Here is a 12250-nt window from a genome sequence, read left to right as displayed (position 1 = left end):
ACCAGGTGGTGTTCACTCTGCGTGGCCCTTCCCCGGACTGTGGACACTGTAGCTACCGCCGTCTACTTACGTCAAAAGAATATCACCATAGTGGACTTCTGAGATCTTTTTGGCTGGCTGGAATTTATGTCTTTCTTCCTCTTTCAGTTTCTGAAGGTACTGTTGCTTCTTTTTCAAGGCACTCTCCTCCTGCAACATGCTAAAGTAGCCGCGGCCTGTCTTCACCAACCGAATCAACATGCTGGAGGTGGGGGGTGGGAGGAAGAGGGAGGGAGAGACATCAACAGAGTTGAACCGACCGTTAAGATGATGCTGTATTGTCCTGGGACTAAGCATCTCTGAAGGGCACTCTCCTACCTGCAGGGCAGGAACCTTCTTGCATTTGGCACTCCGGGGTCAGATGGACCTGACCTTGAATATTTAACCTCTCTGGTCTCAGTTCCTTCCTCACTCCACAATTCAACAAATATTTATCGAGCACCTACTATGTGCCAGGTACTCTGTTAGGTGCTATGAAATGGGCATAATAATCTGCACCCTACAGGATCAGATACCTTCATGCATGGAAAGGGGCTTATCCATGATAATCAGTAGCAGATCAGTACTGTAAGGCTCAGACCCCTTGGCCAAGGCTGCCTTCTCTCAGATTTGCCTAAGTGCTCACCCTTGCTTCACATTTTCCTATGGCTGCAGAAGTGGAGTGAATAAGGTCTACGGGAGCTTGTTGTGTTAGATGACATAAGTTGAGACTTCACGATTCTTTTCTTGCTGACTCAGCCACTGGTTTCTAATCAGACGTCTTGATACTGGCCAAGACGTTCTGCGCCTGATGGTCCACACAACTCCCCGACTTTGCCATTTGTCACCTTGGGGTTGGAACTCGGCAGCACTGTGCTGGAGAAGGAGTGGACACATCTCTCGGTCTGTCCCCCTGTCTGACTCTCTGGGAAGTTGTCAGGCACCATGTTGAACCACCACCATGTTTCCCCAGGCATGAATATTGGTTCTGAGATTCAGTTTTATTCTTAAGATCCCTGTTGAACAACCAATATGTACTAGGGATTGTGCTGACCATTGGGGACACAGTGATGAACAGGACCCTGGGTCTCTAAGAGTACATGGAAAGTCAGTGATGACGCAGAAAGATGGCGGTGGGAAGGACTCTGAGCTTTGTAGGAAGAGGGCACCGAATTCAGACCAGGGGGTAGTTGGAGACATCTTCTGGATGAAGTGACATCTCCTTTCCTTTTTTCTGAGTACCTCTTTCCCTCTCCTGTCTTTCCCTTGCTCTCAGTTTTGGATGGGAATATTCTCAGCAAGCTATCATGGTTAGATTCTTTTTTTTTTTTTTTTTTTTTTTTTTTTTTTTAATTTTTTTTTCAACGTTTTTTATTTATTTTTGGGACAGAGAGAGACAGAGCATGAACGGGGGAGGGGCAGAGAGAGAGGGAGACACAGAATCTGAAACAGGCTCCAGGCTCCGAGCCATCAGCCCAGAGCCTGACGCGGGGCTCGAACTCACAGACCGCGAGATCGTGACCTGGCTGAAGTCGGACGCTTAACCGACTGCGCCACCCAGGCGCCCCTATCATGGTTAGATTCTGATATGACCAATTAATCCTTGTTCCTTTTCTAGGAAGAGTTAAGGTATTACTGAGGGCATTTTCTTTTCAGCAGTGGACTCTTGTATTGTCCATTGGGAAAATGCTGGGAGGCAGGAGGTGGGGCTTTTCCAGTATTTTTCAAATTGCGTCTCACAGTGATAACTTTTCATTCATTTATTTCTCTGGTGGGCATTGCCTGAAAACCTGCTAGTCTAGACACCTGTGAGGAGACTGAAGTTACAGAAAGCAATAAGACAAGGCATCTGCCCCCAGAGAGTTCATAGTATCATAGAGGAAGCACACCCAGAAACATACACTCTGAACACTCCAGTGCAAAGAGCTACAGGAACCTAGAGAAATCTAAGAAGGCTTCCTGGAGGAAGTGACATTTGGGATAAGTAGGAATTTACCAGTAGGAAACATGGGAAATGGCATACGAGTGGATGGAATAGCAGTTGTAAATGTAAAGAGGTGTGTTAGGGACTAAATATTTGTGTCCCCTTCAAATTTACGTGTTGAAATCCTACCCCCCACCCCCAGCATGATAGTATCAGAAGGTAGGGTTTGGGGGAGGTAATTAGGATTAAATGAGGTCGTAAGGGAGGAGCCCTCATGAAAGGGATTCTTAGTATCGTTGTTAGAGTCACGGGAAAGCTTGCTTCCTCTCTCTACTGCCCACCCTGTGAGGATACAAGAAGCCAGCAGCCTACAACCCGGAAGAGGATCCTCGCCAGAACCTGACCATGTGTGCACTTGATCTCAGACTTCCAGCCTCCAGCACTGTGGGAAATAAATTTCTGTTGTTTACAAGCCACGTAGCCTATGGTAGTTTCTTATAGCAGCTGGAACGGACTAGGACAGGTGAGTCTGAAGATGGCCCGTTGAGGAAAGTACAAGAATCTTTAAAAAGCTGGAGCACAGAAGGAATGTGGGAGAGTGGCCAGAGCTAAAGCTGGCAACACTGGCAGGGAACAGGTGGTGCAGGGCCTTGGGGTCTGGACGGAAGTGAGCCCCGATCTGGGAGTTGCTAGAAATAGAACTTCTAGAAATGCTTCAGGATTTCTAATGCAAATGTTTGAGTTTTCATGAACAGTTTTCTAAGCTAATAACAATACAAAACCCACAGAACATCCTGTTATACACCAGATCAATTCCATTTATACAAGCGTCTCCTGCCATTTCTCTTGCATTGACCAGTTGTGCAGTGCACAACTTTTCACATCTCAGCGTGTTTGTGGGTGTGACTTCCAGTCACTGTCAGCCAGATGGCAGTTGTATTGTGTTTGTTATCACCTACACACTCAAACTTGGTTGTTCCTCCTAACAGCCTGATCGTACAACAGCCCCCTGAATGTTTTAGATCACAAAACCACTGGATCATGAGCTGGGGTCTGAAACATTCTTTTTCTCCTTTCTTTCTTTCTTTCTTTCTTTCTTTCTTTCTTTCTTTCTTTCTTTCTTCCTTCCTTCCTTCCTTCCTTCCTTCCTTCCTTCTTTCGCTTTCTTTCTTTCTTTCTTTCTTTCTTTCTTTCTTTCTTTCTTTCGACATTTCCTTATAATCAAGACAGTGCCAATATCAAAATTTGCAGACTGGGGGTCAGCAGCTAGGAAGAGACTCTTGGAGACAATAGCAAAGCATCCTTTTAAGAAATGCTGCATCCAGAATGGTTGACTTGGAGTGGAACCGTGTGATTCAGAAGAGCTGGGCTCTAAATGTGAAGACGTTTGATGAAAACCTTAAACAATGTATTTTCTCTTATAGTTTCCCCTTTTATGCAAACAGAGAGCGATCTATAAAAAATTGTCTAGGACAGTTAAGAAGAGCTTTTAAAAATTAGGACACCCTATTTTTAGGAAATAAAAATTCTAAAGGATAAGCAAGCATTGTCTTAATTTAATTGACAGTGTTTTTATTTCACTCTGTTTTAAGTGATGTGTCTTAGCTTCAATGGCAGCTGAGACGAAATAATGGTATTTGAGTTTCTTATAAATATGTCAGTGTCAGGTCATCAGTGATCTTCTTCTGAACTTAGACCCTGCTTCTTAGCTCCTGTCAACTCTTCTGAGTGTCTACACTACATGTCACATGTCCAACCCAGCCAGCCGATTGCAGGCAGGCATCAGGCATTATCTGCCCAGTTCATATTCTTGCCACAGCAAAATGATCTCTCAGTTTCCTTTTAGACAAAATTTCCCAAAGTGAAACCACATTACAGATAAATTTGGCCCTGAATTGTCAGTTCTAGGTGCTTTTGCCAGGCTTTTATTTATTTACTTACTTAAAAAAATACTTTTTAATGTTTGTTTACTTTTGAGAGAGTGAGGAAGCAGGGGAGGGGCAGAGAGAGGGGGACAGGGGATCCAAAGCAGGCTCCGTGCTGACAACAGAGAGCCCGATGCGGGGCTTCGAACTCACGAACGGTGAGGTCCCGACTTGAGCCGAATGCTTAACCGACTGAGCCACCCAGATGTCTGCCCCACCTGGCTTTTATTTTTAAGTGTAGGAATGCGAGCTGGTTGATAGGATGTGGAATTCGTGTTTGAAACAACAGAGTGCTTCTGTTTTGCTTTTGAGCCTCTCTGAATCCACTCATCAAAGAGTGTCCTCAGGTTGCAAGATTACCCAGTGAAGAGAAAACTGTTACCATTGGCAACCCCTTAATTTCACAAATGACGGTTTTCTTGCTGTAGCACAAACAACAAATGCAGAGCTGACCTGGGGACTGAGGCTCATGTGACAGCAACCGCTGTTGTGTTACTTCTCAGAGACCCCTCGCGCAAAATTTGGTTCGGAGGTTGAAACTGACCCCACAGATGCACCAAAACTGTGTTGAAGCGACTTAATACTCATGTGATGAGGCTTTCTGGGCAGAGCAGGAAAGGCTCCCAAACAGGTCTGAAATCATGGAAGGTTGACTGCTTAGGGTTCTGTCATGGTCAGGGAGTGGGGCTGGGGTGAGCGGTCCCTCATCTGTGGCTTGAGCTTCCCTCTGGCACCTGGACTTTCTTATTAGCTTGCCCAGACATGGACAGAAGAGCAAGAAGTGGGGGGCGCTTGAAAGCTATCAACTTGTCACACGTCAAAAATGGAGTCAGATTCCTTATTGCATTCATTCACACCCAACTCGCTGCATCATTATCAACCATTCGACAAAAATGTATCGAGTGCTTTGCCGGGAGCCTGCCAGGCTCTATTCTAGGTGCTGAGATAACAGCAGCAAACAAAAGAGCCACAAAATTCCTGCCCTCATGAAGCTCATATTCCAGGGGGAGTGGAGACAGACAAGCACAGTGAAGTAAACTGTAGGCAGTATGCTAAGTGCTGTGGAGGAACATAAAGTGGGGGCATGAGGAGAGTGACTGCCAGGGGTGGGGAGGTTTGATCCACGAAAGGTTTTGCTGAGAAGGTGTCATGCCGGTTTCTGGGGGAAGAGTGTTTCAGGTAAAGGGAATATAGCATATGCAAAGGCCCTGGGCAAGTCCAGTTAGATTAAGAAAGTTTAATTTTCATTGATAAAATGTGATATTGCACCATCCATGTGTGCTACTGGTATATTGTATTTGCTTTAAATTTTTTAAAGTGTTTTTTTAAATTTATTTTTGAGAGAGAGGGGGGTGGAAGGGGCAGAGAGAGAGAGGAAGACACAAGCTCCGAAGCAGGCTCCAGGCTCTGAGCTGGCAGCACAGAGCCTAGTGTGGGGCTCGAACTCACGGACCTTGAGATCACGACCTGAGCTGAAGTCGGACGCTTAACCAACTAAGCCACCCAGGTGCCCCTGTATTTGCTTTAGATATTGGTGTTCTCTTTAAGATTTATGGCAGAATGGTCTTGCTCTAAAAAAAGGAAGGAAGGAAAGGGAGGGGGGGGAGAAGGAGGGAAGGAAGGAAAGGAGTGGGGGAAGGAAAAACTGCTGCTCTGGGCACCTGTTGCCTCCCCACAACCTTGTTCCTGGGTGCTACTCCAGGAGGCAGTAGATTTTACCATTTTAATTAAGAAGCTCATTGCTAATCACTCAATCTAACATCCTCTTGTGCAGTAACAGAGCTGTAGAGGCCCCTTTCTGCCATTGGACTTCAGGAAGACTTAAGTACGTAATAAATCATGCAGATAAGAGGCCTTTGTATTGAACTAGGCAGTGATGTGCTTTCACGTCTGTGGTAGAACTCAGCCGCACCCTCCCAACCCCCTCACTTCTGGATGCATGAATTAATTGATTTATCCTCACAATAGGTCCGTGTTGTAGGTACTGCTGTTGTCACTGGGTCTCAACCCAGTGGATTGAATGGGTGGAGTCCAGCGGTCCAGTGTGCTGCTTTATAGAATGTCAGAATGTTTCTGTTAGAAAGTCTCACCTGCCTTCCCTGGAAATCACTTTCATTGACTTTAGAGAATCTGTGGGCCACTGGGTCCTTGACTGACTTGAGAGGATTGTCATTGACTGGCAGGTGTCACAGCGCCCCTTGAGCTATGAAACCTCCCTTGGTGTCCTCTAGATTCCTTTAGGGAGTGAAAGGTTGTCACTGAAAGCTGTCTGTCCCAGGACACACCATGGTCTTTAGGGGCAGGGAGTGGGGACAGGCATGGAGAAGACTCATCATGTGTGTTTACTGTGCACAACAGTGGAGGGGGTCCCACTGACACGGGACAGACCTGGCCACTTTGGTGGGCTTTGGGCTCTGATTTCAGTGTGATGGGACAAAAGCCTCTGTCTTCCCCTGAAGAACCTGTAACCAACTAGATCCTGAAAGGTATGTATTATGGATTGAGTTGTGTCTTCCCACAATTCACAGGCTGAAGCCTTAACTCCCAGTATCTCAGAAAGTGACCTTATAAGGTCACTGCTGATGCAATTAGTTAAGATGAGGTCATGCTGGAGTAGGGCGGGCCCCTCATCCAATATGACTGCTGTCCTTATAAAAAGGGGAAATTTGGGGCCACCTGGGGGGCTCAGTCGGTTAAGCATCTGACTCTTGATTTCGGCTCAGGTCGTGATCTCACGGTTCATGGGACCGAGCCCTGCGTTGGGCTCTGTGCTGACATCGTGGAGCCTGCTAGGGATTATCTCTCTCCCCCTCTCTCTCTCTGCCCCTCCCCTACTCATGCATGTGCACGCTCTCTCTCTCTCTCTCAAATAAATAAACATTTTTTTAAAAGGGGGGGAAATTTGGACACAGGCAAGCACATGGGGAGAATATGAAGCCATATGAAGATGAAGGCAGAGATCGGGGCGATGTTCCCACAGGAAGGAGCACCAAACACGGCTTGCAAACCATGAGTAGCTGGGTGGAGGCATAGAACAGAGTCCCCCTCACAGGCCTCAGAAGGAACCAACCCCGCTGACACACTGATCTTGGACTTCTAGGCTCCAGAAGTGTGAGACAACACATCTCTGTGGCTGAGCCACCCGGCTGGTGGTGCTTTGTTATGGCAGTGCCAGCAAACTGTTACATAGTGTGATCAGATATCTAGGCCGGCACGCATGGGACAGCCAGCCTCACTGTGTTGTCTTTGTCCATGAGGGTTAACAACGTCCTTCTTAATTTATAAAAAGTGGCAGACTGATGGTCCGTGCCACAGTAAAGAAAAAGGGCTTGAACATTATGTGGCATGCCTTAGGCTGGACACCTGTTAAGCATCAGACTCTGCATCAGGCACTGATTGTAACGTGTTAAGTTCTGTTCGGGGCACTGGCATTGCAAAGGTGAACACATCCTCAGAGGATTCACAGTCTTCACCTCTGAGTCTTAGTTATGCATTTTTTTATTGTAATTAAGAGGTTGGTGAGAGATTTGTTTGACTCCTTTATGCCCTTATTCCAAAAAAGTATTAGAGGCAGAAAATTCAAAACAAAACAAAAAAAAAAAGGGATAAAGGCAGGAAAAGCAAGAAGGCAAAAAATCAGATAAGACAGGTGTCAAAACCTGTACCACACTGGGGTGCCTGGATGGTTCAGTCGGTTAAGCATCTGACTTCGGCTCAGGTCATGATCTCACCGTTCACGAGTTCAAGCCCTGCATCGGGCTCTGTGCTGACAGCTCAGAGCTTGGAGCCTGCTTTGGGCTCTGTGTCTCCCTCTCCCCCACCCTCACTCTGTCTGTCTTTCTGTCAAAAATAAACATTAAAAAAATTTTTTTAAAAACCAAACCTGCACCACATGATCTAGTGCACGATTTGGCCCTGAGCATCCTAGTGGCTAACGCAAAAAGGGAAATACAATCCCTCATGTGATTCCCAATGACTGTACGATTTTTAAAAAGCTGTTCAGGAGATGCCTACTTATTCCTGGTGCTGAAACTAGGAAGCGATTTTTCTCAAGGATCTGTACAGGGAGGACACGCTGTGTAAAGCCATCTCTGTAACAAGACCCTAAGTGCCGATAGTGATGAATGCCTGAATAACTCACAGAAGGGGAAAGGGAAACCCAGCTTAGCCAATTTGAGGAATCAAGTTTTCTGTTGGAATTACCACCCCTTTTCATCCAAGGCAGCCAGACTCCCAGCTGCTAGATCTTCTGGAAAGACCTGGGTGAGAGATGAGCAGAGCTGGTGGGGGGTGGGGGGTGGGGCGGGTCTGGGCCCTCATGTCAGACACACCAGTCTATTCTAGGAATTTCAGGCTACAAGATGTTCATTCATTGAGCTGTGAAGCACTCCCATGGTACCGTGGAGGCCCATTTAAAAATGCTTAATATTTCAGCAAATTCCCATTTAATTCCCTTGTATGTTCCCTACATTTTCTCCATCATTATTGCTGATTACCAGGCTATTTGTGTGAAGGGAGCTATTTGCAGGGAAGAGCAGTATTCGCCTTTAAATCCACTCACCCAGGGCCTCCTGTTCACTGCTTTCCATGCTGTAAAACTCCCCTGGCTAACATCGCAAGAGGAACGATGGGGAGTAAAATAATTAACTGCATCAGGCAAGCGGAGGAAGCAGCCGATTATAAAATGGAAAGTTTCCTCTACCCAGTGTGACATATTCTTATCCAGTGCATGGGGATGGGTTTTTATTTTTAAGGGACATATGTTCTCTGTACGGGAGTCTGTGTGTGATCCCATGAATGGAGATTGCTCACTTCGGGAACAGTGTTCTCAGCAGGACTTAGCTCAGACCAAAGGGACAGAAGTCAGGAAGCCCAGGTTTCTCCCAGGCCCCTTCAGACTTGAGGAGCAGTAAATACATGGTGAGGCTTGCACGGAACAGCCTCTGCATGGGATCTTTGCCTCTCTCTCAGGCAGGTTTTAAACCTCTCTGAACTTTAGCCTCTTCATTTTCAAATGGGGAAAATATTAGCTCTTGCCTCGGAGGCCTCTTGGCAGGATTAAATGAGATAGTGGACCTAAAGAGCTTACTATGGTGCCTACCACACAGGACTCCGTGAGTGAGAGCTATAATTATTATTGCCAACTCGCTCACCGTCCTGAGAGGTTAGTGTAATTTACAGGTGAGAAAACAAGGAAAGGGGTAAGTAAATGATGAGGGTCCATAACAGCCGGAAGGTGGCAGAGCAGGTATCGGAAGCCAGGAGGGCTGGTTCCAGAATTTCTCCCTCTCCACCTGCATGCTGCAAGGTGAATCACATTCAACTGGAAGCTTCTAAAGCTTTGATTCAGTGGCTTAGTTGGTTAAGTGTCTGACTCTCGGTTTCGGCTCACGTCATGATCTCGTGGTTTCATGGGTTTGAGTCCCGTGTTGGGTTCTGTGCTGGCAGCATGGAGCCTGCTTAGGATTCTGTGTCTCTCTCTTTCTCTCTCTCTCTCTCTCTGCCCCTCCCCCACTCATGCTGTCTCTATCTCTCAAAAATAAAATAAGCTTAAAAAAAAAAAAAAAAAAAGCTTTGACTTTGCATATCTCCAGGCTGTATGTTGTGTAGGGTTCACCTCTAGGCCTGCAGACTAGAAACTGGTGGCTTACCTTTTCCCCCTTTAGACCATGTTTTACCCAATCCAAGATACCACCTGTAGTAGATAAAGTCAGTGCTCACATTCCCCTGTTCCCTGTATTCAAGGGTGGAGTGTACTTCCCAGCCCCCTGGCTTTTGGCTTTCATGTAACTTCCTTGGCCTATGGAAGTTAGCAGATATGACTTGAACAGAAGCTTGAAATAAGCTTGTTCAGTTGGGCCCATGACAATAACAAAACCCACTATTTTGCTGAACCCAGAAGAATGAGAAAGGCATGGGGAACAGAACTGAACTCAGCTAATCTCAGCCGAGATTGGCCAAACCCCAGTTAACCTACAGACACATGAACAAGGAAGAAATACTTACTGAAAATTGCTGAGTTTGGGGAAGCTCGTTACATAGCATTATGGTGAAAATAGCTGACCGATACATTATCTATTATAAGACGCACTATTATTTTTGAACCACAAAGACAAACCCAGGTCAATTAAATTAAGATATAATTGTACATTACACCTCCAGCTCAGAGATGTTAAAATGTGAAAAAAAAAAATGCTCCTCTTCGATATGATAAAATATGGTATTAAGAAGGAAATTGCCTCAGACCTGAGAAAAGATGGTCCGGAACAGACCTTAGATCATAAAGTAATTAACAGCCCCTTCTGAGAAGTATCTAGTGTACTTGATAAAACATTTGAGCAAATTTCTGATATCTTCTGATGAGTTGAAGAGCCCTTTCTGGGTGTTAGATTTACCCACACAGCTGGCCCATCAGATTTGTAACAAGTCTGTTAACCTTTAGCTGTTCGTCCTTTTGAGTGATGCTTTGTAGCTCCTTGCTACTCCAAGTGCGGTGGTCCTTGGACCAGCAGCATCAGCATCACCTGGGGCACCGGGGTGGCTCAGTTGATTGAGCGTCTGACTCTTGATTTCAGCTCAGGTCATGATCTCACAGTTTTGTGAGTTCAAGTCCCACATCAGGTTCCACGCACTGACCTCGTGGAGCCTGCTTGGGATTCTCTCTCTCTCCCTCTCTCTCTCTGCTCCTCCGCCCGCGCGCTCTCTCTCTCTCTTTCTCAAATAAATAAATAAACTTAAAAAAGAAAGAAAGATAGAAAGAAAGAAAGGCAGAATCTTGGGTCCCCACTCAAACCTCCTGAATGAGAATCTGCATTTTAATAGGACCCGCAGGTGATTCATTTACACATTGAAGTTCAAGATGCATTGTTAGTCTAACTGTCCCCTTTCCCCTACTAAAAACAAGCCAACAAAATAAAACAAAACATTCTCCAAAAAGAGATCTTTGAACTGGCTTTGTTAGAAGCCCGTTTCCGGGGCGCCTGGGTGGCTCAGTTGGTTAGGCAACCAACTTCAGGCTCAGGTCATGATCTCACAGTTGGTGAGTTTGAGCCCCACATCGGGCTCTGTGCTGACAGCTCAGAGCCTGGAGCCTGCTTCCGATTCTGTGTCTCCCCTCTCTACCCCTCCCCTGCTCATGCTCTGTGTCTCTCTCTGTCTCTCAGTAATAAATAAACATTAAAAAAATTAAAAAAAAAAAAAGAGAAGCCCGTTTCTGTTGCTACAGTTTTGAAATAGAACTTTGACACATGCTAGTCATCACTTCATCTCAGAAAGTTCCTTAAGCACATCAGTAGCAGACATGGTCCCCCTTTGAGGGCATTCAGCTTGTGGGGAGTCTCCCATTACCTGAATCTGCCTCCATCCCCAGGGCCCTACCTGAGAAATAGGACTGAATGGCGTCAGAAGCAGCCCCAGATCTTTTCACAGGGGCCTTGCAAAAAGCTGTGGGAGTTCTGGAGAGCTGGGGGGTGGGTAGCAAAGGGAATTCTCGTTCACCCTTTCCATTATGGGGGGGGGGGGGGAACGGACATAGGATTAACCACCGCAAATCACTTTGTTAAAAACCAACAGCCCAGATGTACTTAAAAAAAAAAAAACACCAACTTTTAATGGTATTACGTCTCTGCATCCAGCTGGTTTTCACTCACATTTTCTGTCTCTGCCTGCAAGAAATATGAGGCTATAAAGCCAGGAGTGCTTCAACGGGAAAGGCAGAATGACATTAAAATGAACAAACACTCCTGGCAATCCGATTTCAGGGATGTCCTGCTCTTGAAGACTGGAATTGCCTACACGGGAAATTTTCACTTAACAAATTTTACTGTTTTCAAATAATAGCAAATAAATCAGTTTCTCTTCAGTTTGTGGAGGCTGGAGACTTGGAGAGCCCTCTTCGTCTGGCTGGCTGATGCCTTGCTTTGTCAGCCCACCCAGACGTATTGATTTCAGAGGGGGAGAGAGCACACCTGATGGAAAGAAGGGATCTGAAATGCCATCCTTAAATTCTTGAATTTTCAGGCAACCTGTACGGGCAAATTAATAACGCGGCCCCAGTTCAAACGCAGCGCCGAGCAAATATTTTGCATTTAAATTCCCGCATTAGAATGCCCTGTTTATACAATAACTTAATAAATCTAGCCTGGCTGCCAAATTGACAAGAAGGTGAGAATCATTCATTAAAATGCAAATACAATTGAGATGAAATTTGGAATACATTTATTACAGTAATTGAACTTCAGTCAACTGTAGTCACAACACAGATTTTGAACTGCCTTTCAGACAAAAGGACGTGTTGTGTTATTCCCCCCCACCACCACCCAAGTTAATATCTTTGTCAGCATGCAAATTAAAGCCATTTCCTGAGTGCTAATGATTTGCAATG

The 12250-nt window shown here is 45.7% G+C and overlaps 1 protein-coding gene across 3 annotated transcripts in view; it reads right to left on the bottom strand.

Annotated features, from left to right (window-relative positions):
• CCDC60 (coiled-coil domain containing 60) overlaps positions 1–12250 on the bottom strand; it is a 162776-nt gene that overhangs the window by 54245 nt on the left and 96281 nt on the right. For all 3 annotated transcript variants that reach the window (XM_078435730.2, XM_078435728.2, XM_078435729.2), the window contains one exon: positions 71–241. In XM_078435730.2, the coding sequence (XP_078291856.2) occupies positions 71–241 (171 nt within the window). The remainder of the gene's footprint in view (positions 1–70; positions 242–12250) is intronic.

Source organism: Panthera onca, chromosome D3 (assembly GCF_046562875.1).
Source record: "Panthera onca isolate mPanOnc1 chromosome D3, mPanOnc1 haplotype 2, whole genome shotgun sequence".
Classification (NCBI taxonomy): Eukaryota; Metazoa; Chordata; class Mammalia; order Carnivora; family Felidae; genus Panthera; species Panthera onca.
The sequence above is the reverse complement of the archived record's forward strand: the minus strand, read 5'-3'. Positions and strand labels throughout refer to the sequence as shown.